The sequence below is a fragment of the Citrus clementina genome, unplaced genomic scaffold, assembly GCF_000493195.1.
Source record: "Citrus clementina cultivar Clemenules unplaced genomic scaffold, Citrus_clementina_v1.0 scaffold_7, whole genome shotgun sequence".
In the NCBI taxonomy this organism is placed as follows: Eukaryota; Viridiplantae; Streptophyta; class Magnoliopsida; order Sapindales; family Rutaceae; genus Citrus; species Citrus x clementina.
In genome coordinates, this window is record NW_006262075.1 from 10801266 (window position 1) to 10828957 (window position 27692).

General features: G+C 34.5%; 6 protein-coding genes across 9 annotated transcripts; 3 read left to right on the forward strand and 3 right to left on the reverse strand.

The window, feature by feature from the left end:
* Positions 1–4083, reverse strand: LOC18036927 (monothiol glutaredoxin-S15, mitochondrial). Of its 3 annotated transcripts, none has more exons than XM_024181356.1 (7): positions 3981–4083; positions 3753–3840; positions 2769–2903; positions 2521–2620; positions 1887–1953; positions 483–561; positions 1–402 (listed from the first exon to the last, which is right to left on the reverse strand). In XM_024181356.1, the coding sequence occupies exons 2-7, from the start codon at positions 3822–3824 to the stop codon at positions 346–348; spliced, it is 510 nt and encodes a 169-aa protein (XP_024037124.1). In that variant the 5' UTR covers positions 3825–3840; positions 3981–4083; the 3' UTR covers positions 1–345. The 3 variants fall into 3 exon arrangements, with proteins under 3 accessions (XP_024037124.1, XP_006427192.1, XP_006427193.1); XM_006427129.2 differs by having other exon boundaries at positions 3949–4063; XM_006427130.2 differs by having other exon boundaries at positions 3938–4063.
* Positions 4084–5367: 1284 nt separating this feature from the next.
* Positions 5368–7952, reverse strand: LOC18036850. Its single transcript, XM_006427134.2, has 3 exons — positions 7840–7952; positions 5665–6911; positions 5368–5598 (listed from the first exon to the last, which is right to left on the reverse strand). Exon 2 carries the CDS (start codon positions 6856–6858, stop codon positions 5719–5721), a length of 1140 nt encoding a protein of 379 aa, XP_006427197.1. The 5' UTR covers positions 6859–6911; positions 7840–7952; the 3' UTR covers positions 5368–5598; positions 5665–5718.
* A 1231-nt stretch (positions 7953–9183) lies between these two features.
* On the forward strand, positions 9184–15321 carry LOC18036636 (WD repeat-containing protein 43). Its single transcript, XM_006427135.2, has 12 exons — positions 9184–9352; positions 10000–10104; positions 10207–10322; positions 10653–10807; positions 10895–10983; positions 11067–11601; positions 12182–12295; positions 13331–13569; positions 13663–13745; positions 14126–14237; positions 14422–14496; positions 14596–15321. The coding sequence occupies exons 1-12, from the start codon at positions 9263–9265 to the stop codon at positions 14800–14802; spliced, it is 1920 nt and encodes a 639-aa protein (XP_006427198.1). The 5' UTR covers positions 9184–9262; the 3' UTR covers positions 14803–15321.
* Positions 15322–15770: 449 nt separating this feature from the next.
* Positions 15771–16797, reverse strand: LOC18036906 (late embryogenesis abundant protein D-7). The gene is made up of 2 exons (XM_006427136.2): positions 16669–16797; positions 15771–16513 (listed from the first exon to the last, which is right to left on the reverse strand). Exons 1-2 carry the CDS (start codon positions 16720–16722, stop codon positions 16148–16150), a joined length of 420 nt encoding a protein of 139 aa, XP_006427199.1. The 5' UTR covers positions 16723–16797; the 3' UTR covers positions 15771–16147.
* A 1036-nt stretch (positions 16798–17833) lies between these two features.
* On the forward strand, positions 17834–19462 carry LOC18036907 (late embryogenesis abundant protein 7). The gene is made up of 3 exons (XM_024180929.1): positions 17834–17960; positions 18077–18184; positions 19167–19462. The coding sequence occupies exons 1-3, from the start codon at positions 17892–17894 to the stop codon at positions 19416–19418; spliced, it is 429 nt and encodes a 142-aa protein (XP_024036697.1). The 5' UTR covers positions 17834–17891; the 3' UTR covers positions 19419–19462.
* A 1675-nt stretch (positions 19463–21137) lies between these two features.
* On the forward strand, positions 21138–27311 carry LOC18036908 (lys-63-specific deubiquitinase BRCC36). 2 transcript variants are annotated; one of them, XM_006427139.2, is made up of 11 exons: positions 21138–21510; positions 22661–22786; positions 23063–23150; positions 24505–24590; positions 24677–24895; positions 25377–25561; positions 25694–25852; positions 25957–26037; positions 26127–26181; positions 26536–26752; positions 26893–27309. In XM_006427139.2, exons 1-10 carry the CDS (start codon positions 21400–21402, stop codon positions 26716–26718), a joined length of 1293 nt encoding a protein of 430 aa, XP_006427202.1. In that variant the 5' UTR covers positions 21138–21399; the 3' UTR covers positions 26719–26752; positions 26893–27309. The 2 variants fall into 2 exon arrangements, with proteins under 2 accessions (XP_006427202.1, XP_024036810.1); XM_024181042.1 differs by lacking the exon at positions 26536–26752 and having other exon boundaries at positions 26893–27311.
* The last annotated feature ends 381 nt before the right edge of the window (positions 27312–27692 follow it).

Below are 27692 nucleotides of genomic sequence, written 5' to 3' on the forward strand. Positions count from 1 at the left end.
GTGGGTAATACTGCTATTTTATTAATCAGCGAACCTAAAAAAAATTAACCACTCACTTTCAAAATTCAGGGAGAAAAAGAGGAAATAATCAGGAAAGTTGCAGAATACAAATGTCCAGCACTTCCCACAAAATAATTTTTTTCTTACTGCAGTTGAAATTATTTAATTTATTTCTGCTCAGCTGTATAAACTAATTAAAAACAAGTAAACGGGTATGTAAAGGAACAGATCCAGTCTTGTCGGACGAAAAAAGGACTTATCCCATCGCTTTATAGCAACAAGAAACTCAGAAAATGGTAAAAGACCTGATAGACTATTCCTCGCTTTACATTCCACAGCAGGAAATCAATCTGACTTCTGGTTGGATGCAATACCTTTGAGCTTCTCCTTTAGTTCACCAGACTGTAAAGGACAACACAATATTCAGGCAATGGCATTTCAAAGAAAGTCAATTCACACTCAGTACCTAAATAATGTGATACCTGGTGCATATTTAGAATAATATCTGAACCTCCAATGAATTCACCCTTGATAAAAATCTGAGGAAACGTAGGCCAATGGCTGTGTAGAAAGTGACAGCATTAAGAAAAACAACCGTCTCAACAGTAAAGGAACAAGAATGTCGTGCACATTTGTTATGTCTAGCAAATAATGAACCATTTATACATTTAAATACTTATGGATTTATCAACGGAGAATAAACGTATTCAACGTTGAAGGAAAAGCCACTATCAAGCTGAACAAAGCCAAGAGAATTAAACACAAATACAGAAACTTGCAGATTTAGATAAAAGATAAACTAAGTCACCATAGAGGTACATACCCGTCATTAACAAACAATTCAACAATGTATCAATAACGAACAGGAGGATAAAGCCTCAAGCAGAGGAATTAACGATGCTTAGCACAAAATATCAACTGGGACAAGGTCATATCTTTTATTTTTATTTATTCTCCACATATAAACACTAGAAAGTGCAGAAAGCATATTGATTCATACAATTCAAAATAGAAGAGGCTCAAAAAGGCATTATAGAAGAAATTTATCAGAAATTAGTTTAATATGTAGAAAGAAAATTTATTGAACAACATTTCCGGAGCATCTGACTCTCACTGCGTGAGTTTCAGCGTTCAACTAATCCAAAAGGGCTAAAAGGACACATCTACATATCAAATATACAGGTAGACGATGATAATCCACCAGATTACAAATGAGCGAGCTCAACATCACTCTTGCATTTTATTTGATTGAGAACTATCTCCAACTACTTCACAACAGTTTTTATTTTTACTATGTATCAAGTATCAAGCAGACCATATTGAATAACAGAAAACAAGTCATCAACGTTTTCAACCGTCATAATTTATCAGAAGACCTGCCTCATCACCCCTAAACCGAAAATAAAAAAATAACATAAATGAAAAACCAGACAAAGAAACCACCAAAGATGCTGCTGATGATGATAAATTCCAACATTTTACAACCCAAAGATAATAGGGAAGGAACACTAATGTTATTTGGCAGCTGAAAGCTACCCAGTAGCAGGATAAAACATTACTGAAGTAGGTTAAGAAAATTTTGAGAAGCTGTATTTGCAAGTTATTATGACATGAGACGCACTAGAAGAGTAAAGTTTCAAGTCACATGAGAATGGATTCTCTGGTGATTATGCCGAAATCAAAGAATGATATTTGAGATTCTAACCCATCACATTGATGGCCTTTAACCTAAGTAAAAGTTCTGGGTATTTTGGTTATATATTAACAATGCATTTTGATCACAAGTTGTCACATTAATTGCAAGTTGTATCTTAGAAAATTTTAGTCTCATTCAAGTTCAAGACCATAATTAGAAATCGAGATCAATCCTGCCAAGATCAACTGACCTGAAAGCTTTTACTGCACTTTTAAGCTCTGGATCTTCCAGAATATTTCTAGCACTTATTGGAACATCTGCACAGGCCCACAACCATGAATTAAACTACTCTAACCAGTAATATAATTGGAGAGAAATTAACAAATAAAGCTTAGACGAAGCAAATATGAAGAGGCAACTAGGCCAATGATGAACATAATCTAGCCAGAAATCTTTTAATAATTAGCCGTTTATATAGATTTTTTGATGCTGACAATATATTCAATCAGAAATTAATTTGATTTTTTCCATCTCAACCAGAAGAAAATATATCCAATGTACACTGACAATAACTTAAATATAAACAAACTGCATGATATATTGTGACCACTTTCAGCGAGTCAATATGTTGTTTTATGGAAAATATATCTCATATAACATTATAATACTGATTTACATACTGTGACCAGGGAAAAACTTAATCAGGAAATGGGGGAGGCAAGATGAGGTTCATAGGCTAAGCATAAGATTGCCTATCACATTGCTCATGTGATGTCCATTACCTCTGTTGATATCAATGAGAACTGATACAACAATAAGCTTAACAAGCATGTAAAATAATTGAAAAAGTTCAGAGTCCAAAGAACAGAAATAAGAAAACTTACTATATGCGCCCAGTACACGCACTGCCAGCGAACTGAAACCACATTGAGGAAATTCAGGAACCCCCTTCATGTAAAGCATCACAGGGTTTTCTTTGACATCCTACAGCAGAATTTGATCACCACTTAATGGACATAGAGCTCCAAAAAAAAAAAAATTAAAAGAAAAAAAATTAATGAAAACAAAGCGAAACATGAAGTTCAAAATTTCCATCATAAAATAGTGTTGATGATTGACAAGACATCTGTACCTGCTCAACAACTTCCTTTAAAGAAAGGCCAGAGGCGTCGACCTTGCTAGTAGGTCTAAAATCCTCATGTGTGTCAGGATCATTGGGCACATCAGTAGAGTATTTCATCCCATTGCGGTACAAGGATCCGGATACCTACTAACAATAAAACGCAAAAGCATGAGCTATTGTTCCTATTATGATAATAACAAACATACTAAGCAAAATACTTCATATTTTGGCAGTGATGGATATGATAATACGACGACTTTGTAAACATGTCTATCACTTAGCTCATTTGACGCCCATGCAATTTGTAGCCCAGACTGAAGTGAATAAAAGTTTTTGAACACACTAACCCTCACAAATAAAATGTAATTAACTCAGTGTTGGAACAAGAAAAAATTTTTTTTTAAAAAAAAATCTGATTTTGTGCTCATTGAGAATCCTTTTTGTAAAAATCATTTCTCAGAAAGTACCAATCAAATTCTTCATTGAACCAGAAAACACTAACTAAAAATGGCACCAATCAAATTCTTTCCAACAGAAATCCATGTTTTCTCGTTTAAGCAAAATCTACTCTATTGAATTACTCCAACATAGAAGCAAAATCATCAAAAATTATTTGAAAGCACTTTTGGCAGTCCCAGAGTCACAGTTCAACGACAGCGACATACATATAATTACTGATTTCAACTAATAAAACGCACATGTAGTCCGGAAACATAAAAGGAGAAAAACCCTTTCGAAGTACATCATTTTCATTCAGATATCACTCAGTCCCACTTTTATATTTCACCTCCAACACCATCAAACAATTCAAAAGTATCAAAAGCTCCGACAAAGCATCATCAAAATAATCAAATGGAAGTTTCAACTAGTAGACAACAACAATTTCTTTCATTAGGTGAACTAAGTCCTCTCTATAACATTTCGTACATTTTCCAAAAAAGAAAAAGAAAAACCTAATCCTAAATGAGCTAAAGCGTCAATCAAGATTCTTACAATTCTAGAGGAACGCGCAGATGGATAACTAGCGATTCCCTTGAAGATTAAGTTGGACAATGATCTCGCCATCTTGTTGGATAAGTACCTGAACAAACCAAAGAAGCCAAGGTGTATTAACAACCAGTAAGAATCTCATAAAAGCAATCCTCGTTCAAGCAAAACTGAGAAAAGCTTCAAGAGACCTGTTACGCACTTCGGTTTTCGACCGAGTTCAGATTTTTTCACCTGTATCGAAGAGTTCGAGTGAGTTGGCTTTGGCTTATGTCGGCAATATTTATACTTTCAGAACTTGTAAGAAGTGTATGTACACAAAAAAAAAAAAAAAGGGATCGGCTACTATTAGAAATCGAACGGCTGTAAAAATTAAGTGAAACGTCGAAGCGAGTATTTTTTTCCATTAAACTTACGGGCTTAATTGTAACCAAATTACGGAGTAAAAAAAAAAATTTTGAGATGAAATTTAGATTGACATTAGCTTCCAATCGGCCAAAATTAGAAGAAATAAATTTTCAGTTAAATTCAATCAAACTTTTCAGTAGAAAGGGTTAGGGGAAGTAGGATAGCAGTTATTCAGAGGTTTTAATTTTAGGGAATTAAGTTAATATTTTTAATTCAGTGGTATATTGGGCAATATGCTGGGTTTATAGAGTAAGAATTAGAATTTCAAAATTTAGTTGTGAGTTCTTTGAGTACATGAATTTAGCGAGTTTTTTTTTTATCGGGTGGAGATTATTTACATTTTAAAAATTATTTTAAATATTTTAATTTTAATAAAACTTTTATTACAAAAAACACTCATAATGTGAGTTACTATTAAAAATAATTTTTTATAAGTCAATAACATGTAATTACTTTGAACACTCATATAGAATACTCATTGTAACACTTAAAGAGTGTGCAAAATAAATTTAATTTTATAAAATTAATTATGACTGTACAAAATAAAATGGTATTTTAACTAACTTTTAAAATACAAATAGCCACACCTTTTCTTTTTGTTTCCATAAATCGCCCACCCGAAATTATTAAAATTTTTTATTTGGTATTCTTAATGAAAGGGGATTTTTGAGAAACTTTTGACGGTGTCCAAAGCTTAACTCTAACATCACTCCAACCCATTTTTATAATGAATAATGCTTTTCACACTCCTTTAAAACCCTCCATTTTTGTAATTATAATTCTATAGTTAGAAAAAATTACATAAAAGGATAAAATTTTCTTTTCAAAATTTTCTCTTTTTTTATACAATTTTTTTTTAAAATCAAATAAAATTTTGTAATTAATTTTAATAATAAAGTTTGATTCAACAAGAATTTTTTTAAAAAAATAACAAAACAAAAAACCCGTTAATTGTACTTAGATGTAATTTTTTATGTAAAAAATAAAAAATAATAATTAGGAAGAAAAATATATTTGTAATTAATTTTAAAGATAGAAATGTCATTTTATATCTATTATAGATAATTCCAGAAGTAAAAACGTCCTTTTATAATTAACATGCTCGAGTATTTTTAAAAAATGTATCATCTTTTTAAAATTTACCAAAAAATGTGTCACCCATATAATTAACCCTACTTAGTTTAAGCAAAATTGACAAGTGAATGTATTCAGATGCATGGAACAACGAGAGATTCAAACTCTTTAAAATCAACTGACAATCCATCCCTATAATTGTCTGTGTCAAAGACACTATGCTCGTTTCTAATCTTATCGTACGTTGATGAGTTGACAAAGTAACAACATGCATATCTAAATCTTGCATTTCTTGCTTTCTTTCTGTTGGTCCCATCTTCGAAGCAATAGCCATCAGTGAAATGGAAATTTTGCACCATCCCTACTAACCCTGAAAGTAATTACGGTGAGACAAGGAAAATAATGAAGAAAAAAGATCTTGGTTGAAGTTACTTACATCAACCTTAGTACCGAGATTCATTTGTAAGCAAAGTAAGCTGAGATGCTGCAATCACCGTCGGTTGTTGGATCCAGACCATTGCGGACCGCGCCAACGTAAACCTCGATGATCACGAATTCTTTGCTGCTGTGAATTGTCATTGTGTCTCGAAGCACGGTTAGACTCCACATTGCTCCTCCCATAATGAACTCTTTGTGTTCCCAAATGGTTGTTCCATCTAGAATAATTTGACTCTGAATCATGCCTGTTATCATGTGTCCTCCCTATTCGAAAATCATTAATCAACCTATACCTTGGGGTAGGAATTGTTTCCCTGCTCCTAAACCTCAGTGGTCTCCATGAGCTCCTATTGACAGGCACTTGTTCCACTTGTTCACTATTTACATTGAGTCCATGCATTTCATAGAAAAGGTATATATGCAGAAGTGAGCTGAGAAAGGTGTCATAAGGAGAATATCGGGAAACATCCTCGCCATTTACTTCCACCATTGCTGTTCGAACTGCGCTAACAAGATCCCTTAAACTGCTAGTATTCTCCAACCTTCTCCAATCATGCTCACGTACTGGGTCCACCTCAGTTGGCCGGATAGAAGGGTGTTCTGATCTAGCATGCTTCCTGAGTTCTGAATAAGACCCAGAAATATCACAATCCTCACAAGAACAACTCCTCACTTTAGAATTCATGAACTGACGAGCAGCCTCTACCACAACATAACCATGGATCTGTCCTCGACATAGAGGGCACATTAGCTTCTGCTGCAATAGTCTTGCATCACGACGAGATTGCCCAGGCAGTATGGTATCATGTCGGACTTGACCAGCCAGTGAGGTTTCTTCCGTATCTGTAGAAGAATTCATACTTGAGTGAGTTTCTTGTCCTATTTCTGTTGTCGGGGCTGATGCTGATGACTTAAGGTACTGATCAAGGCAATTTGAGTGACGGTAACTTGTATCGCACATGTAAGGTCGGCAACCATTCTCATACGAAGAACAATGTAAGAGAACAGCATTATGGGGGTGTTCCAGGCAGATTGGGCACCTAGTATCCTCCCACTCACTGGCATCCTCAAGTGATCCCGTAGAGACCTCAGTTTTGCACTGCTTGGCATCCTTGGAACTAGAACTACAAGGATAAGGAGATGCCCTAGACCGATCAAAAGCCAAAGATTTAGCTCTTCTATCCTTTGGCATTTTGGAAGTATAAATGTCAACTTTTTAACTTCACAACAGTACTTACTGGAGCCCTATGTAATCATATCAAATTTTTAGTCAGCTAAAAAAGACCTCAAACTTCAGCAAGACATAAAAGAGGACTGTCCATGTTTATGTGTGAGCCAGTACTTCTCTATTTTAGATTGCATGGATGAAGGCACTCGGTATAGTTTTGAACAAAAACAAACAAAACATTCCAAAAACTAAGATGATGCCAGCAATAAACAAAATTACAGATAAATTTAAACATTGTATACGATCAAACATTATAAACAGAGTATATATAATAGCATCTGATGTAGTTTTCTTTATAGTTTTATGTTAGCCGCAAAGCAAGACCTCTTTTGTTTAGTTTTGAGTCATTTCTGACTTCTTTCTCCCCATTCAAGGCATCCTTTCAAAATCAAAGGGCTCACACTCTCACTAGCCAACGTGAATAAAAGCGACTAATCAATAACAGTCTGATAACTTAAAACAAAATTCATAACTCAAGAGTCTAAAACAAGACCAACTTATGTTAATGGCGTATATCGAATTTCTACATAGACATTGCCAAAAAGAGAGAGGCAATAGACACATAAAAATTACAAGCAATGCAAATGCAACTCATAGTTTTAAGTCCCCCATTATATTCCAAAAAGCAGCTTTAAGTTTGTTACGATGATGATAGAGTCAAGCACAAAACAACGAACAAAAAAATTCACCAAATAACATAGCAAATCAAACCCCAGACGAGATCAGACAAAACCCAGATGAGATAACGCAAATTAAATCTTTCTCGTCACCTGCTGAGACCCAGATAACACTGTAATCGTGGGTATACACAAAAGTCAAATACAAGAAGCAAATAAACATTAACAAAACATAATGAGAAAAATTAATCCAGAAACGACGTCGGATTGTAACAAAAAGGGCAGACAATTTAAAAGGGTCTTCAGTCGCCAGGAGGAGAGAACTCACCTGGATTCTCCTTTTTCGAATTCTGAGAGAATTTCAAGCGACACAGAAAGCCTAGTGCCGCAGAATGATTAATATATAATCAGTTGGTACTTATTTTTTTCTGCTTTGGGAATTTGTTTGTGGAAGTACGATGATGCCCCTTTGTTCACTTTATAATCACTTTTCGGACTCGTGGCGCCGCTCGTGGGGCTTGTACCGTTCGTTGTACGTTACCTATTACCCGACCCATCCGTCGACAGACACAGGCTGGCCGCTGGAGCCCAGTCGACCATTTCATCGGTAATTTATTGATTTATTAAATACTGTGTTGAGCAACAAACACTCCATCCCGTCTCAGTATTTATTAAATAGAGTTACGTCATCCGTAACTTACGGCAATTCAAATTATTTTTATTTATGATTTAATTGCCGAAGAATTTAAAAAATTATGAAAAATTATTTTTGAATCAACTTTTAAATAATAATAATAAAAATATTCTCATATAAATATAAAATCAAATCAACATAACTTTTGAACTAAAATAACTAATGTTTACTAAATATTTTAATATTGTACCTTTTTGCTATAGTTATTAGCCTCAATGTCAAATAAGGTTTCAACATGTTTGCAAATCTTGTAAATTGTAGTTCACATTTTAGCTAAATAAAGATGATAATATTAAAACTGGAATATGAAGTTCTTATCTTGACTAACATATCACAGACTAATGACGACTTATGTATTAAATAAAATTTGACTTTTATGTGATTAATCTGACAATTATTTGCATTAGTCATTGAATGAAACGTGAAACTATAATTAATCTTACAATTATTTACGCTTATTATTGAATGACACGTTAAATATCACATAATCTGAGATGTTACAATTGTATCAAAACTTTATAAATGTAGAATCATTCTTGAAATTTAAGCATTTGTCATTAATATTTTCTTTATGTTCATTAAAATTGTTGTTATATTTAAGAAATTTTATCCCGTGACATATAATTTGAAAAATTATACTGATCATTCGAAAATTGTGAAGAAAAATTTAAAAGTTGTGATATACGAGAGTTGCAAGATCATCAATACATTATCCTAGTCTTTCACACTATATTGTGATGAAAAATTATTTATTAAAAAAAAGATATTTTTAAAATTCTATATACATATAATTAATTCATTTTACCATTATTAATGAATTTTAAAAATTTCATGCATTCCAATTATCAAAGTGTTGCAAAATTTTCAAAATTTTATTTTTTGGTTTTGTTAACATTATTAAGACAACCCTAGACACCAAATTTGTTAAATAAAGGGGTTCTTTTTCGGAAAATGCTATCTCTTGAGGTGGTTAGAAGATATTTTTCAACAAATTAAACCCAAAACCCTTCATCCTTTCCTCCCCACCATCAAAGGCGAAACACTTTGAAGCAGGGCGATGGCGAAACGGATGCTGAAGTCTCTCATAACGTCTTTCACTTCTGACGGTGACTTCCTCGCCGTCTTGTCCCCAAACGGCGTCGTTAAAGTACACACACTCTCTGTCTCTCTCTCGTTCTCTTTGTAATCAATGGATGATATTTGTTTGTGTTATGAAGATTTTTTTTTTTTTCATGTTTGCCAGTATTTCAATGTTGCAAAGGAAATATGAAAAGATTATTGTTTCTTTGTAGTGTTGGAAGTGTGTTTGAAATCAAATTTTAGCTGGGTTCTTATAGGATCATATAAATAGCTTTGTAATTGCAAACCAACATATGCTTTAAAAGCATTTTTTTTTTTTTTCCTTAATAGATGAATTCTATTTGAGAGCATTCATATGGGAACATTGAGCCTTTTTTATTTTTTCCAGTTGGTATCTTGTGCGCTCAACTTAGGATCAGTTATTTTTGTATGGTAATGGCATTGGACTTGAGATGATCTTCACATTATTACCATCTAAAATAAGTGTAGACTGTATCATTTTATTGACATGGTATCTGTGTGACAACTTGTCTCAGTCACTAAAAAAAATTGCTATAGCTTTGAGAGGGGATGTTGAGTTATGCTGACTTTGAAAATTTGATCTTTTATTATTCATGCTGTTGTTCTTTCTAAGTTTGGCTTGGTTTTACATGTCATGTGGCCATTGTGAAGTAAGTTTTCTTATACTGAGGAATGTAATTGTACGATTTTCAGATATGGAGCACAAATGATGGAAGTCTATTGGCAGAGTGGAAACAGCCTGATGGAGAACCTGTAGTTAGTTATTCGTGTTTGGCATGCAGTTTTGTTGGGAAGAAGGTAGCTTCTAATTCTTGGAAAAGACCCCTGAGTTCTGTTATTGATTCTTTTGAGATTCACCTAAACAATGTAATTATTCTTTTATTGCTTTTGAAATTGTAGCGTAGAAAAGAACGTGGTACTCTCTTGTTAGCTCTTGGCACCAGTAATGGGGACATCTTGGCAGTTGATGTTCTTACTGGTGAGATGAAGTGGAAATCTACCGGGCGCCATCCTGGGTATGATGATATATTGTTTGCTAAGGAATCATGTGGTTGGAAGTACATGAAATGAATTAATGCCCAAATAATCCTATGCTTATACACACACACACACACACTTATCTATATTCATATGTTTGATTATTGATGTTAGCTGTAGAAAACAATAATCTTTGTTCCTTTTTCTCTGTTGGTGTTACATTTAGGGGTTGCTTATTGACCATATCAACTATTCATCTTTCTTAATCTAATTGCTTATTGTATCTTGTAGCAAAAGGAGTTTTCTCTTATACATGTTAGTTCAGTAAATCTGTAAGATAGATGATTAACATTTTCCCCTTTCTTTAGTGGACTTGCCGGTCTTGCTTTTGCAAAGAAAGGCCGTAGTTTACATGTTGTTGGAACAAATGGAATGGCTTCTGAGATGAAATCGGAAATGGGAGAAGTAATAAGAGAGTTCAAAGCTTCAGAAAAGCCCATCTCTTCTTCAGCCTTTTTATGCGGTGAGGAAAGCAGCTCATGCCTGTTGCATTGTCGACCTGTATTTTTTTTTGGCTCTTATATTTTATCCTTTTCTATTTATATGCCAGAAGAGAAAATTTTTGCTTTAGCCAGTAGTGAGGTACGGATTCTAAGTTTGGAGAATGGGGAAGAGGTTCTGAAGTTCTCGGATGATGTGGTGAGTTACTTAAGTTGAATACAGTTTGATGGTTTGTTTACATGCTTAAAGTATTTGTTATTTTGCATACTTTGTTATTACAGGGTCTCCTGCAGTACGTATCTGCATCTGATGGTGCAAAGACCATTATTACAGTGGGTTATGGGGAGAAACATCTTCAAGTGTGGAGGTGTGATATCAATTCAAAAACTGTGAATAAAGGACCTGCTCTTTCAATGCAACATTCTCCTATAGCTATTGACTGCAAGAATAGTCCCAACGGAGAAGATGGTACAGTCATATTAGCAGTTGCAGAATCTGGAGTAGCTTATTCGTGGAACTTGAAGACAGTTTCACAAGGCGAAAAGACGAATCCAACAAAGATCACTGTAAAACTTAAAAAAGCTGATGCAGACCAGCAAAATAGTGTGAATGTGAAAAAGAGTCGAACTTCTATCATTGCTGCCAGATTGAATGATTTAGAAGCTGACGGACAGGTGACAGCTGTTATTGGTTATGGCTCAATAGATACTCCACAGTTTAGTTTTGTGGATATTAGTAACCCAGGGGAGAACATGGTGATTTCTGCTGGAGATACATCTGAAACTGTTCAAGAAAATGGGGTTCCTGCAGCAAAAGGTATGCGTCTATTCTTCATTTTTAATGGTTACTTTTATTTCTGATTATGGTTTCTTCCTAAAAAGAGATCCCCGACTTTGTTTTAAGCAATTTTCTCCATGGACAAAGTTGTTTTGTGAAGCAATTGACAACCATCTTGATTAACCTTTCCCTTCCATGAAACTCCCAATTTTATTTTGATCTTAAACTGGAATGATCTTTAATAGTATTGTGTCACCCGAAGAGCACTCAAAACATTAGAGAAGTGTCAAGTCAAGTTGTTTAAATTTTCTACTCTCCCATGCAGTTTTTCTTGAAAATTCATTTACCTTAGCAATTTTTTCTAATGTGATGTTGAATATGCCAAGCAGTTCATACCCTGAAGCATTATTATTATTATTATTTTTCTGAGAACATACCTTGAAACTTTTTTTTTCTTTTTTAAAGCACTGCATACATTGAAGCTTAGGATGAAAGATGACCCCTTCTTAATTGAGTTTATTGTGAATTTGTGATGAAAGAAATTTGAGTCCTTATTTGTGATTATCTATCTATATGCAAAGTGTTATCTTGTATTTATTTTAATAGAAAACTATCACAGGTCTCCATGATTTGGAGTCGGAAGCAGCCACTGCTTCAGCCCAAAATGAAAAGAGAAGCAAGAAACGAGCAGCATCTGATCCTGATCTTGAAACTACAAGAGATGTTGTAGATGGTGAGTGTTTTATGTTCAAAGAGAATCTAATTACTTGGTTGTATAATTTCTCTCCCAATAGATGTGCATGAATCTTGTGGTATTTGAAGGAGGATTCAAACCAATCAGAAATGCTGTTTGTCGGAAGCGTGACAAGATAAATGCTAAGCCAGTGTTTGCTTGATTTACAGCTACCTTTTGGCTTATTTGTTTGATGATATGCTTTGACATTAGGCTAAATACTTAAGTTTCACTAAATCAATTTATGCAATGTATTTCTTGATCAAGATATAAGAACAGTAAAGGAACATTATTAACACTAATTTCCAGCTTTTTTGTGCATGAAAGTAATTACCTTGACACTATTAGAAATCGTTCGTCGTATAACATATTTTTGTAATGGTGCTTCATCTTCTGGAAAATTTTTGGTTTAGCACTCTTGTGAGTTGTTATCTCTGTGATCAACAAAAAGATAATAATGGAGAAGCAAATTAAACACTCCCCTGATAATTGGCGCATTTAGGCTCGATAGCTATAGTTATGATAGAGAATTTGTTTCTTAATTCCCTCACTCTCAGGTTGTTGTATGATGTGGATTTATCAATTATATATGTCTTTTCTGTATCCGGATCAACTAGGAGATATCTGGGAAGAACATTTTCCTCGAAAGAGTATCTGACTGGCCACAGTGGCTATTTTTGGACTTCCTTAGATCTGTTGGAGATACTTAGTTCTCCTTTTGTTTGATAGATGTCTTCTTGATCCCTGTGGGGGCTCATTTGTTCCCAAAGGAAAAAATTCTTTTTGGTGATCAACTGGTGCACTTTGCATACATTGTTGCTGTTAATCTAAGTAAATTGATCATGTGAGTATCAAACGTCTTGGTTTGATAATTAATCCTATATAAGTCTCCTCATTTAATTTATCCTTCTTTCTATGTTGAGGTTTTACAGTTTACTTCCTACATTTCTGATGTCATTAAATAAAAAACAGATTCTGGAATAAGCATTTTTATCTGCTTTTGAAGATTCATTTAGTGGGGACTTTTATATTTAGGTCACATTGAGGACATGGATGGAGTTCTTCTTGATGATGATCAGAATGAGCCTACCATGGGTGAGAAACTTGAAAATCTGAATTTACATGATAATAATGAATCCAAGGACCAGGAGACTCCAGAATCCTCTCAGACAAAGCCTCCAAGTGCAGACTCAGTTAATATTCTGCTTAAGCAAGCATTGCATGCTGATGATCGGGCCCTTCTCTTAGAGTGCTTATATAACCAAGACAAAAAGGTTGCTTCATACTTGTAGATTAACCTATGAAATATATCATTCTAGCTGTTCTGTACCTGCCCCTTTGATACTAAATCCAAATCTCTTTTGCAGGTCATTGCAAATTCAATATCTCTTTTAAAACCCTCTGATGTTCTCAAGCTTTTTCATTCTCTAGTATCGATAATCCAGTCGAGGTAATTTGCTGCTTAATCATGTTAAATATATCCAGTGAATACAAACATTTATTATGTAAATTATAGGTCAAGAGTAGTTTGAACCTTCTGTCGGTACCATATACAGACCAGGTTTTCTCCAGATTTATTACTTCGTCTGTCTTTTGCCAACCTCATATATTTAATTTTGCTCTGAATGACACTTGGGACCTTAGTGCGAACCAGAACTTAAGAGTGATATATCAATATCATAGCTGTTTATTTGATAGTGGATGACCTTTTCACACATGCTGTCTTCCATTCTGTCTATATTTGATATTGCAGTCATTCATTTTTCGATTTTGAACTTCACTCGTGGAAATTGTAAGTTTGGTAGTCACTATGGGACACTTTGGTTTCAGGGGTGCAGTGTTGGCATGTGCTCTTCCATGGCTAAAGAGTTTGCTTCTTCAACATGCTAGTGGAATAATGTCTCAGGAATCTTCTTTATCCGCCCTGAATACTTTGTACCAGGTAAGAGATGGAATTTCACACTATACAGGTGTTGGTTTAATGATTATCTGAGATTGTTCATTTACTACGTTGGCGGTCAATCATCTCATTCATATACATTTTCCATTTGTATATCCATACAAATAGATTCAAATACATGCATATTTTTGAACTGCAGTAATATGGTTTGCTGATGTCTGTGCAGCTTATAGAATCTAGAGTCTCAACTTTCCAGTCGGCTGTTCAAATATCAAGTTGCTTAGACTTCCATTTTTCAGGGGTACGTGTTGCTCCTCCTTGTGTCATGAATCGTTTATAAAGTGGCTTTTGCATGGTATCAAGCCAAAAACACAATTTTTCATTTCCTCTTTTTTATTAGGTTGTCGACGAAGGAGTAGAAGAGAACAATGACGTGATTCCTCTGGTATATGAGGACAAAGATTCCAGTGACGAAGAGGGTGAAGAGGAATTGGAAGACGCCATGGAAACAGATCAAGAGAATGAAGAAGAAAACGAAGACAATATAGATAATGATATTGCCAATGGGATCAGCGACTTCGAAGGAATCGAGGCCATGAGCGATTGACGGATAATACCCCAGCTAAGATTTTTGAGCCTGAGTAATACTGAAGATTGCAACTCAGATCTTCGAGCATTAGACATACTGAAGATTATAAGGTGTTGTAAGGTTGTCATTCCTGGAAAAAATATATGGTCGCAGGACTGTAGTAAGACTGTCATTCCTGGGAAACACAGATGGTCTCAAATGTGCTCTCTTTTAAGTTTGCATCATTCTCTGATGAGACACAAGAAGCTCCAGAGAGAGGTACTGACTAATGTGATTCACTTCAGCTGCCGATTTCCTAACGACCCTAGAGTATACGCTAATGGCGTAAACTTTGTGTTGTATCATCTGTTGAACAAAAAAGGGTTGGAAAGAACTCAAACCCCCAATGCCTGCATTTTTTTTCCTTGTATTTTACAAATTTTGTAGCCTGTCTTTAGAACAGAAATATTCAGATTTTGCTCAACATTGGTTCTCTCGTCTCATTAATGAGGCCACTTTTCGTATTAATTATTAAACAACTGAAATTGTCGTCATGGATGCATGCTATGAAAAAAATGGAAGCTTTTCTTTAAAGATAAGTCTTACAACTTCTCAGTCAAATTGGCCAACACGTTCAGTCAGAACTTCTCAGTATGATTGGCCGACACATTCAGATCTAGGCCAAACACGTACATTGAGACATTCAAACATGTACATTGGTGCTATGACTTACAGCCGCTTTATGGGGACAAAAAAATGAAAAGGAAAGTAAAAAAAAAAAAAACTACAAGATACTATAAAATGTCTTTCAAATAACAATTTTAATAAAATTAATAAGAATATTATAAAAAATTTTATAATCCAAGCACCAAATGATTTCTAAATTAAAACTAAGATAATTAGTTTATGTTATAGCTTAACAACGATAATTATGCAATTTCAGTACCAAACGCCCCAGTATCATCAAACGTAACCTTAGATCTAATTTGGCAACTTATAGAAGAAGCTACACTTACGAAGGACAAAATAAGATTTCAAAGGATAACGATATGGAAGGGAAAAACTTGACTCCTTCATTGTTATAACAACTAGAATACAAATCTTTACCCTTCTGCTATGACACTAATTAGAGAACACAAAGCAATAAACAGCCTTCACTACCTTCTCAGAATGAAGGCCAAACGAAAGAGTAACAGTATTAAACTATCCTTCATCATTTATAAACTAATGAAGGGACTCAGAAAGAACATGCCCAAAATGAGAGACAAAACATTATTACATGACGACTCTGAAAACAAAACACACAACACAAAGCAGCGCCTGCTGATATCAGACTTGAATCAGCAGCTGGTTAGATCAGACTTGAATGAGTACTATTAATTAATTAACCCTTTGTGTAAGTGTTCCTGTCTCGATCACCATAACGTTCCTCCTCTTCACCAGCGCCACCGAATCCGAAAGTGTGCTTCACGGCGTCAGCAGCACTCTGAGCAGCGTCCTTCACTTTCTCTTCGGTCTGTTTAAGAATGCCTCCTGTCTTCTCCTTGGCTGCCTCCGCCTTCTCCCCGGTTGCCTGTCCCGTCTCCTGGGTTTTCTGCTTCCCCGCCTCTGCCGTTTCTGCAGCCCTCTGCTTCGCCTGCTGTGCCGTCTCAGAGGTCTTGTCCTTGGCCTGCTGAGCTGCCTCGTAAGTCCTGTCCTTGGCTGCCTGCGCCTTGTCCCTCACATTCTCCATCGTCTGTTTCGTCCTCTCCTGTTAAATATTTACCAAACTTTTAAATATTTACGAAAACACTTTAACAACAGTTACTATGTACATGACATGTAATGATATGTATCTATAATGTATATGCGCAAATGATTACCAAACGCTTTAATAACGATTATATATGAATGCGAGTATAATACCTCGGTCTGGCCTTTGACTTCACCAGCTCTGTAGCTCTGATCGTGGGATGCCATTTTGATATCTGAAAAGGGTGCTTAAAAGAGATTAATTTGCTGAAAGATTTAGTGGACGAGTATTTGATCGTTTGTGCCTGCTTGCTTGCTTGTTGGTTGGGAGAGGAGCATGGGATTATATAGAGTTTGAGAAGCTCTGGCTGCAAGACACGTGTCCCACTTCCTGACACCTGTATGCTACGTGCCATGCTCTGGGGCTGGGGTTACTTGAGGATCTTGATGCTGCGTTGGCTTGAGGCTTGGCTATCCTGTGAGATTATGCCACCTTGGTTTCTCACGGGCTGCTGACACGTGTCGGAAGCAGAGGGCTTACACGATTGATTGGCGCAGCTCATTTTTAGGCACCATTCAATATTGATTTGGTTTTTGGCTTCCAAAAGATTACGATGAAGGCTCCGAATAGGCGCGTGCCACGTAATTTTAGTTGAATTATATATATTTTTTCACTTCAAACTTGGTCATAATGGCAATCTGTAAGTTACAATCAGCTCAATTTTAATTTAATGAAAAATTCATGCTTATAATGCATAGAAGATCAAAGGCATGCACTTAATTAATTTACGAGCACACACAATAACATAATAATTAACATTGGCATATATAAGGAACAAAGCTTAACATAATATTCAATTCTACATTTCTATTAACATTATAATAAAAAATCTGTCCGAATTAATCTTGTTCAGCATAGTAGTGCTGATGAGTATAATTCAAAAATCAGTTTCTAATAATAGATGAAGTCACTTCAAATAAATGAATATTAACAAATCATCGCCTGTGAAAATTGAACTTTTCCCCTCAAAGTTGAAGAAGGGAAGGTGGGTAATTCTCGTTGACATTTCCAACTTAATCAAAGTTCAACTGGGTAATTCGCAAAGGTCATTAATTAAGTCAAGCTCTGCCCTAAGTCCAAGCCTATGGTTTCTCTTTCTTGACTAACTGCTGCTCCATTAATTCTTAGTGAAACATTCCCAACCACACCTCTATCGATCTGCAATCTCTATGTGCTAGAAAGTGCATGCATTTCGGGTTTTGCATGTGAAAATTTCAATAACGTTTACTTGTTATAAATTTCTCTTTGTTCTCTTATGTTTCCATCACTCGAGTTTCCATTCTTTTACAGAGAACAACAAACGAAAGCAGAAGCAAAAACAAATTGAAAAAAAAAAATGGCAAGTCAACAAGCAGGTCAGGAGATTCCACAAACTAATGCACAGACCGCTTGCCAACCTCAGCCGGTAATTAGGACTTAATTACCAATTAATTACATTGTAGTTCCTTTTTTCTTTTTTAATTTATGTTGAAAGTTTTCTAATTAATTTCACAGAGAAATAAAGATGAATTCTTGCAACAGGTACCTGACGCAGTGATACAAGAAGCATTAGACAATTTGGCCAGTATTTCCCAGTCTGCCCAAAACGACAATACTTACAAAACCCAGGCCACCAACTTACTTCAACAGGCAATTACTCTGGCTTTAATTAATTTAGTTTTTGAATTACTAACAGGGGCGGATACAGTGCAGGACCACTGGGGGCTCAAGCCCCCACTGAAAAAAAAAATCTTTTTTTGTTTAAAAGAAAATTTAAAATTTAAAATAACCCCTGTAAAAATTATTAGATAATCTCATTCTTTAAAATTTAAACTATTATTTTAATAATTATAAAGTAATAATTTTACTTAAAAAAATAAAGCCCACAGCCCAAAATATTTATAATCCCAAAACTAAACCGTGATTGCCAAACTTGTAATTAGGGATTGTCTTGAAGAAAAGAGGAAGTTGCAGGCATCAGTTCTATTCTTTATTCTCATAATCGCAGTGAGAATAAACATGTTCTTTTCGGTTTTTTTTTTCAAATTAAGTTAAGAATTTCGTATTTTATTTTTTGTTCACATCTCTATATAAATTGTAATTGTTCAAGTGACTAATTCTAGTCTTTACAATTTCTTTTTTTAGTGATTTTGTTTATAACTATTAGTAAATTAATTTTTTCAATTGTAATTAATTTATTTTTACATAAGTACTCATATATATAATTTTGAGCAATGAAATTTGTGAAGAATGAACTTCGGAGTAGGATAGGAGATGAATGGATGAATGATAATTTGATTGTTTGTGTAGAAAAAAGATGGATTTAATAATATTGATACTGAGTCTATTGCACAATATTTTCAGAATATGAAATCGCATAGAGAACAATAGTAAGTGGGTTACCAAAAATTTTATATATTTAAGTTTCAATTTTTACATTTTGTTGTTATTTAATTTAACCCCCGGTAAATTATTTTTCTAAATCCGCCACTGATTACTAACCTCGATTTTTTTGTACAAAAAGTTAACAAAAGACAAATTCTACTATTTTTTTTTCCTTTTTTTATCAAAATCATAGAGTGTCGAGGTCCGCATATATATAATAAGGACTCGTCAATGTGTGTGACTACAGACTGGAGAGCAAGTGAAGAACATGGCACAAGGAGCAGGAGAGCAAGTGAAGAACATGGCACAGGGAGCAGCTCATGCAGTGAAGAACACGCTGGGGATGAACGCAGACAACACCGACACAACTTTGCCAATCGACCACAGCACCCCTGCCGGCACCGGCACCACCGCTACCCACCCCAGCAGCCTCAACGCGGAGCACCCAAGCAACCCCACCAACAATATCAACATCACCACCACCAACCCTAGGATTTGATAATACCATATATTGATCAAAGCATTTTAAAAAAAATATTTTTTCCCCCTTTAGTTTTAGTCTTTTCATCATAAGCTATTATTTGACATGACGTACAGTCATTTGCATGCATACATGCTATCTCTTATTCTGGGAGTGCATGTATGCATTGTGTTTTTGTGTTTTGGGTGTATTTTTTTTTTTTAATTTTCTGTGTTGATTAATTGAATGTTGTAATTCATCATGTTATTGTAATTGTACTGCGTTGTGGCAATCAAGCTGCTTGGCTGCCATAGCGCAGTGAGCCCTCAATGAGGCTTTACTCTATCAAACTATTTTATTTATTTATTTTTTTCTTTTTACGTGTGATTAAATTTAATTATAACATGTGTTGATAATATATAGTTGATTAAATACTTGTACTATATAAAAGGAAAATGACATAGACACGCGTTGGCGGTTATATTAAGAGCAATTTAATTACGAGTTGAATTGTGGAATTAAATGTAAAGGAAAAGTAATTTTAAAATGGTAATCTATTACAGCTTTTGCTACCTTACATGCACGTAAGGCACAGCCTCTCACAAGGTTGGTGGGCCCAAGTGGAACCCACATATGAGTTTTGTGAGAGGATGTACCTTACGTGCATGTAAGGTAGCAGCTCCCATCTATTACACATCTCAAAGTTCCCTGATACACTATTTATTTATACAAAGACATGACTAATTTTTGTTAATTTGTTTCAGACATATCCTTGCTGGATATGTGATGCTAATTCAGTGCAATAATTTATGAATTATTATGTGATTTTAATTTAGTAAAATGTTGTGCACCATTCACACTCTCAGTCTCTCACCATCCTTTCAATCAATTAACTTTATTTTTAATTCATATAATATGATGTGTAATACTACATTTATATTGTTAGGATAAATTATTTTTATTTTATTTTAAGTGATATGGCATTTCATATGTTACTCACTAATAATAATAATAATAAAATCAACCAATACACAACATATGAAAACCAATTATAGCTGACATATTACTTGAGATGCAATTGTATATGATAATTATGTGACTATAGTTATATTTAGGAGTGGGCATTGTGTTCAATTCTGAAGCAAAAAATCGATTATCATTCGGTTTGCCTCAAAATCGAAATAAACTGAATAATTGATTAATTTACTGTTTAAAATTAAAAAAAGATAAATTATTATTTATTTATTAGAAAATTATTTTACATTATTACATTTTTACATATGAATATAAAAGTTAACAAAATCACCAATAACAAAATAATTTTACTAAAAATATATGTTTATGTGCACTAATTGATTTTTTTTAATGAATCAAAATTAGTTGGAAAAATATTTAGGTAGAAAATATTTTACTGAAAAATATATTTATCTCCAATAACTCAAAATTAACTATAACACCATAAAGCATAAAATAAAAAAGATAAGATAATCAATTAACATTATAACACCACATGCTATTATACTTCTTCATTTTGTCTTCTTTATGTCTTCTTGTTTTAAAATCTTTATTTATTTATTTATTTTACTTTTGTCATTACATACAAGTGTTATTTTCTTATTTGATTACTTATTTATTTATGATATGTATGTATTTACATTTTGTAGATGAGAATCAAACGGACAGGGTGCAAGAGAGACAGAGAGAGTTCGGTTTATCCCCATGAGTAAAACAAAAATCTGGTTTTGGCTGTCACAAAAAGTCAATCATCGGTCAAAAATCAAGAGGACAAAAATGACCAGTGGCAAGTTAATAACCTGAAACTGACCGTACTATATCACCCGCGTGCGAAGTTCTGTTCCCTTCCCAAGATCCACACTTCTGCCACCAAAACCAAAGCTGCTCCTTCTTCTTCTTCTTCGGTTCTTCCACAGACACAACAAATAAACTGAAACCTCAGAAACAATTCTTTGAAAAAAAAAAAAGAAATCCTCTATAAATTGAAAGACTTGAGAAGCAGAAAATGTCTCTAACAGGTGTGAAAATGTCGGAGGACGTGTGGTTGACGTGTTTAACGCATGCATTGTCCACTGAAACTGAAGAAATCATGGGCCTTCTTCTTGGTGACATTGAGGTCTCATTCTTTTTTTTATCTGTGTGTTCAACTTTTGCTTTGATCATTGAGTTATGATTCATAGTGGAAGTAGTCTTGAAAATTATGGAATTTGTGCCCTTTTGATTCTTCTTTTGAAGTGGTTTCTGGATTTCATTTTATTAAATTTTGATGAAATTTGTAGTATTCTTGGGATTGTGCGGATGCTGGGTTGTATTGTTAAATGGGTTTTTTGGAGTTTAACTAAAATTTGATTCTCATTATTGAAGTTTTAACATTGTTTGATTCATTACGTATTATTTTTTTATGTTTTGAGCTTGTAATTCTTGGGCTTGTGTGGATTAAGGGTTGTAATTCCAAATGGGGTTTTGGAGTTTAATCGAACTTTGTACAGAATTAATGTATTGAACTTTTATTTAGCTTAGGATACCTGTTTTTGAGCTTGCAGAGGAAGTATAGTTGGAAATATTGGGATTGGGGCTGTTTTTGAATTGGGTTTTCTAGAGGTTTATTAAAATTTGGTTCCCATTTTGCAAAACTTGGAATTTCTGAACCATTTGTGTATTATGCTTGTATTTAGTCTCTGTTCTTTGTTATTCTATGGTTGGTTGAAAAAGAATTGAAACTGTTTTTATACACTACATTTTGGGGTGTTTGCTAATTCCAGTCCTTGGTTTCTTGTAAATTTAATTCGTGTATTTGAAAGCTTATGCCTATTGAGTTCTCTGTTAAAATTATATTCTATCACCAAGGTTTGGATTTCTTCAGAGGCAGTAGAACCGAAAATGTTTCTTGTAATTGGTTCCTTGGTGGTTTTTAAAAAGGGTTCTTTCAATCTGGAGTTCTCTTTTTAAACTCTATGCAGACTTTATCTGAGTCTAAATATATTTGCAACTGCATTAAAGTCCTTATAAAAGTAACTCTCAATAGTTTATCAAACAGCTGATAAAAATCATTCTCTAGCCATGTTTTGCTCTACTGTGAAATCTATTTTTCATCTTTACGTATATTGTGCCTTATCCTCCCTATGGGCAATAGGAGACTGTACTTTAGAAACAAAGGCCATTTTCTACTCTATCTCCTTGAAATATATGCATTCTTCTTTAACATTTCCTAGTTTGCTCATCTAATTTCATTTTGGTAATTCTTTGTTTCTAATTCAAAATTTCAGCACTCAAAAAATGGTAATGTCACTGCTCTAATATGGGGAGCATCACCTCAGTCACGATCTGATCGGCGAAAGGATCGAGTTGAGACAAATCCTGAGCAGTTAGCTGCTGCATCAGCTCAGGCTGATATATCCTTGATTCTGTTTATGTGATCTCTACCTGCTATGAATATTCTTTAGCCTCAAAATTGTTATGTTGCAATATCTTTTGTTGACAGAGGAAATTTTATAGATTCTAAATGTTAACAAGAGTTTACTGAAAGAGAGACAATCTGTTATAGTTTTTCATAATATACCAGTGCCACAAGAGCCTTTGCTTCCAATATATAAGTTTTGTTTGGTCATGTAATGAAGCGCTTGTGTTCAGTAAAGTATGTCTTGTTGTTTTAATTAACTTCATAGAACAGAATGACCGTGTTGACAGGAAGAACGACAAGAGTGATTGGCTGGTACCATTCACACCCTCATATTACTGTTCTTCCTTCCCATGTTGGTATGTATTAATGAATTTTATTTCTTTTCTTCTGTCAGACTAAGTAATAAATCTAATTTGCAGTGAGAAACATTTATCAATCTGTTGAAGTCATTTTGATTTCATTGATGCAATTAATTAAATTAAACCTTGGAGTCCGCAAAAAAAGCTACATATGAACTTCTAGTAATACTAAAATTACTGTTTATTAATATAAAACAATCTTGTCATCTGTGAAACCCAATATAGGTGCAGGGACTCAAATGAAACTGTCTTCTCCTTAATATTTATACTGATTGATTGATATATGAAGTATATATTTACCTTCTATATTCAATGTACTTTGAAGTTGGTGGCTAGATGAGCTAGTTTTGACAAATGTGACTTTTAGGGGTTTGCTTACAGGCTTGAAAGTTTTTTAGGGGAAGTGGCAAACTTTAGAGGAATTTAAGAAAGATATAGCAAGGTTATGCTGATGATATACTTTCAAGCATTTTTGGATGTCTGAAAAGCATGACATTGCTCTTCATATTCAACATAGTTTCCCCTATTTCGTAGGTGAAACATCTGTCTACCACAAAAATTTAGGATCTTCTCTAGTGGTGTGCAACAATTCCACACTCTGGGTAAAAGTGATTGAGTTGACACTAGGGAGCATCATTATGAACCCATGGATTATGTAGGCACTGATACGGACGGGGACTAGTGTTGCCATTAGGCTTCCTCTATAGTGTGTGTCTTTTGGCTAATTTTGAAATCTTTGCCCTTCTTTCTCTAGTTCCTTATGCATGGTCTGTTTGTTTTCTAGGATCAAGTTAAGTTGTATCTTTGCTTGAAAATGCTGTACGATCTGTGCCGTTGTATTTCATGATCACAATGACCTAAAAATGAAGGGAAAAATAAGTGAAAAGCTTAAAGACGATGGAAGTTAGCAATGTTGTGTAACTCGTAACTAGCAATTAATATTTACTGCAATCAGTCATTCATGCAATGCAATTTAATTTGGAACCTGCATTAAAACAAGTTTGAACAGATTATGCTAGTTCATATGGTAAGGTCATTTGTTGTACAAAGAGGTCTAGGGATCTAATCCAACTCACACCGGGATGGGGAGGTCAGCTTGTGTTGTGGCCTTTGATTTAGTTACCAGCACTAAGAATATGATTGGGAGTCTAAGCTTAAAAGTTCTTCAGCACATACTTGCTTATCATGCTGTCAAGCTTTATCCAAATTTGAAGTTTTTTAGACTCATTTTCGTTGTTGAATTACTTGAAATGCTTGAGACTAGGTTTAGCATTGTCATTTGCCAGGCAATTGCCGTTATTATTGTAGTTGGATGCTTGACACTCAGAGTTCTGCCTGCTATCTTCTGCAGATGTGCGGACTCAGGCAATGTATCAGCTGCTAGATACTGGGTTTATTGGGCTGATATTTTCCTGTTTTAGTGAAGATGCAAACAAGGTTTATACTTCATGCATGCTTACATGATCAGTCTTGTATTTGATTTCTGTTTAGTTAAGCTCAAAATATACTGGGAGAAATTGCAGGTTGGAAGAATCCAAGTCATTGCGTTTCAGTCCTCGGATGGGAAACAGAATCACATCTCAAAGCCTATTGCTCTATTACCTGTTAATAAAAGTACAGTAATTGATCTTGAATCATCTTTAAGTTCCTCAGAATCTCTATCAGCGAGATCTGGAAATGTACTGGCAGAGAACCCTGAGCAAGATACTGGTGATTCCAAAATTGTCGCAGGATCTTGGAAGGTACATATTGTGACTCTCAAATTTGTAATTTGTTTTATGCTTGACACCACCAGTAGAGCTCTAAAACCTTTATAATTTCAGAAAAATAATGAATCTTTGCACGATCAGGATTACTTGTGCTTTCCTAATATCATCGTACTGCACTTATGTTCATTGAAGTTCTTTTCATTTTCATGTTTTTTTAATCTGTTCACAGTAGATTTTGAATTTACAATATGTTTCTGGTTATTATTTTCACACTCATTTGATAATGTCAGCATTTCCCTTGATGCAGACACCTTATGGTCTCTCTTTCTCGTGATCCCAGTGCTTTTTCATGGTTTTTAAACTTATTGGTGTTTAGTGAAGATAGAACATACCATCTATGTTAATATATTTGTACATAAAATTTATATTTCGAGATGATTTGCATTGGAGTGATATAAATGTATCTTTCTGGTCTTTTGGTCTTTTCCTGTAATGTTTGTATATGTATTGCTAGGGTGGGGGAAGGACTTCTGAGTTGGGTGGTTTCTTTGCTAATGTTGATGCCAACCATCCTGAGAGAGCTAGAACTGGAGGAAACTACCAAACCGGTGATTTAAGTAACGCCATTGGTGATATAGATCCAATGGACATGTCTGAAAGCATGCAAGAGGCAATGCACCGTTCCAATTTGGACATGAGGTATATCTGAGTATGTACTTAATCACTTAATACCTCATTACTTTCTAGTACTTTTTGTGGCTGTGAGATGATGGATTGGTAAAATGCACTTGTCTTCTTGAGATCCTCATCTTAGTTCCTGTTTGTTGACAGTGGTGCGGAGTATGTCAGGAAAGAAATCCCTCTTCATGTTCTGCCAACTTCGTCTCTTCTCAAACTTGATTCACCTCTAACATCATTTACGGATTTGCAACGTGTACTGTATGAAGAGGAGCGAGCAGCATATAACCAGGCCATCATGCAAAATATGAGGTGTGTGCTGAATTCATTATCACTAGCTTATCATTGACTTGGCTTTCATCTTTATATTGTAATTTTTTTAATCATCCACAGTAATTGTCTTCAATTTTACTCAGTGATGGAAAAGTGCATCCCCTTACTTACATTCATCACACATCAACTTATCAGGCTTCAATGTGCAAATTAATTGAATATTGGTTAGAAACAGACCCCTATATATTCTTTGGTTATATACTCTCCATGTTTTGTTTGTACTGACATCCCCTCTTCTAATACCCTTCTGCAGTTTAAGTCCTGCCATAAGTGCACTACAGGACCGGTTGAAGGAGAATGAGATTCGGGTATAATACTAAATCAATTATATGTGTTTGTTAGGCATTCATAATTGTTTATAATACCAAATTTATTTGGTCTCCTAGCTTTTTCCTTATTCTGATTGACCTTTTCTTTTATTTTTATTATGCTTTAAAGGAACCAACTTCATTGATGCTTGCTGTGTCATATGATCATGTCTTTTTGGGCACATGCTCAAATTTGGTTGCACATTGCATTTTTTGTGTCAAGACTTTGTATGCTAGATATTTTTTATGACTCAATATCAGTGGAGTTCCATCTGATTCATCCTTCTGGTACAACAAATAAATGTTGTTGGCTTATATATGTCAAGTAGCTGGACTGACATGTTTCTAAAACAGTTAGCTATGCTAACCGATGAAGCAAAGAGTTTGGAGAGTGAGGCATTCAAGGGGAGTGACTCAAGTTTGTCATCTCCCCATCATTCTCCATCTCATGGACTCAGAGGAAGTGCTTACTTTCATACTTCATCTGATGTAAGGACTGCACCTGGTTCTGGTAGCCGAAGCAGAAGAGGGTTATAGTAGAATTCGAAGCTAAGCTTCATGCCCCCGCATTGTAAGTTTCAAAGTCGGCGTTATTGTTCATGTATGAATTTATGGTTTGATCAAAGTAGAAAAGGATACCCTCCAGACTGAACTTCGTATCACTGCATTCAAATTGCATGCTTGCCTCATACGTGCTCCCTTTTTCTTCAGGTTTAACTTGTCTCTGGTTCATTGGAGGAACTTTTGCAGCTTGGATGTTGGAACTCCTCGGCTATAAGTGTTCTAAAGGCTTTCTATTTTGTTTTTTTTCGTTTTTGATAAGCGTCAGGTCTATCAGAAGTAGATTCTCTGGGAGGAAGTAGAGTATCAAAGACAGGACTTGTTCCTTGAAGATAAATGCTTTTGTACATATTGCCTCCTTGGTTTCAAATCATCATGTTTGTTAATGGACTTTTTCCAGTTCTGTTGTGTTTCTTGTGCATGTTTTTTGGGTGTGTATATTGTGTTCCTTATATTAAGCACTTGCTCTTGCCCTGAAAAAAAATTGTTTCTTTTTCCTCCATTGGAGGAAATTATTACGTGTACTCACCGAATACCACCTCTTTTATTCCAAATCTGAGTGTGTATTGGTTAACCATAAATTGAAGAGAAAAGAAAAATAGAACAGTTTGGACACTTCATTCTTAATTATCACACCATGTGTATATCTGTTTTTGTATTGAGTATCTTTTGTAAAATTGAAAAAAAAAATGTAGATTTCTTTCTTACTTTTCTTTTTTCGTTTTCTTTTTTAAAGCACAGTACGGTTGAAAATTAATACTAAAAGGTTTGAATCCCAAGTGAGTTTACCAAATTAGCAATCATTAATTAAATTTAGTAGAATTCAAATATCATTAATTCCACTTAATATCGGAGGATTCAGTTAAATAATATTTCAAAATTTTTAATTGATTACCATCAAATTGAGAGCTGAGAAAAGAAAATAAACCCTGTCTCTGAAATTTTTATTC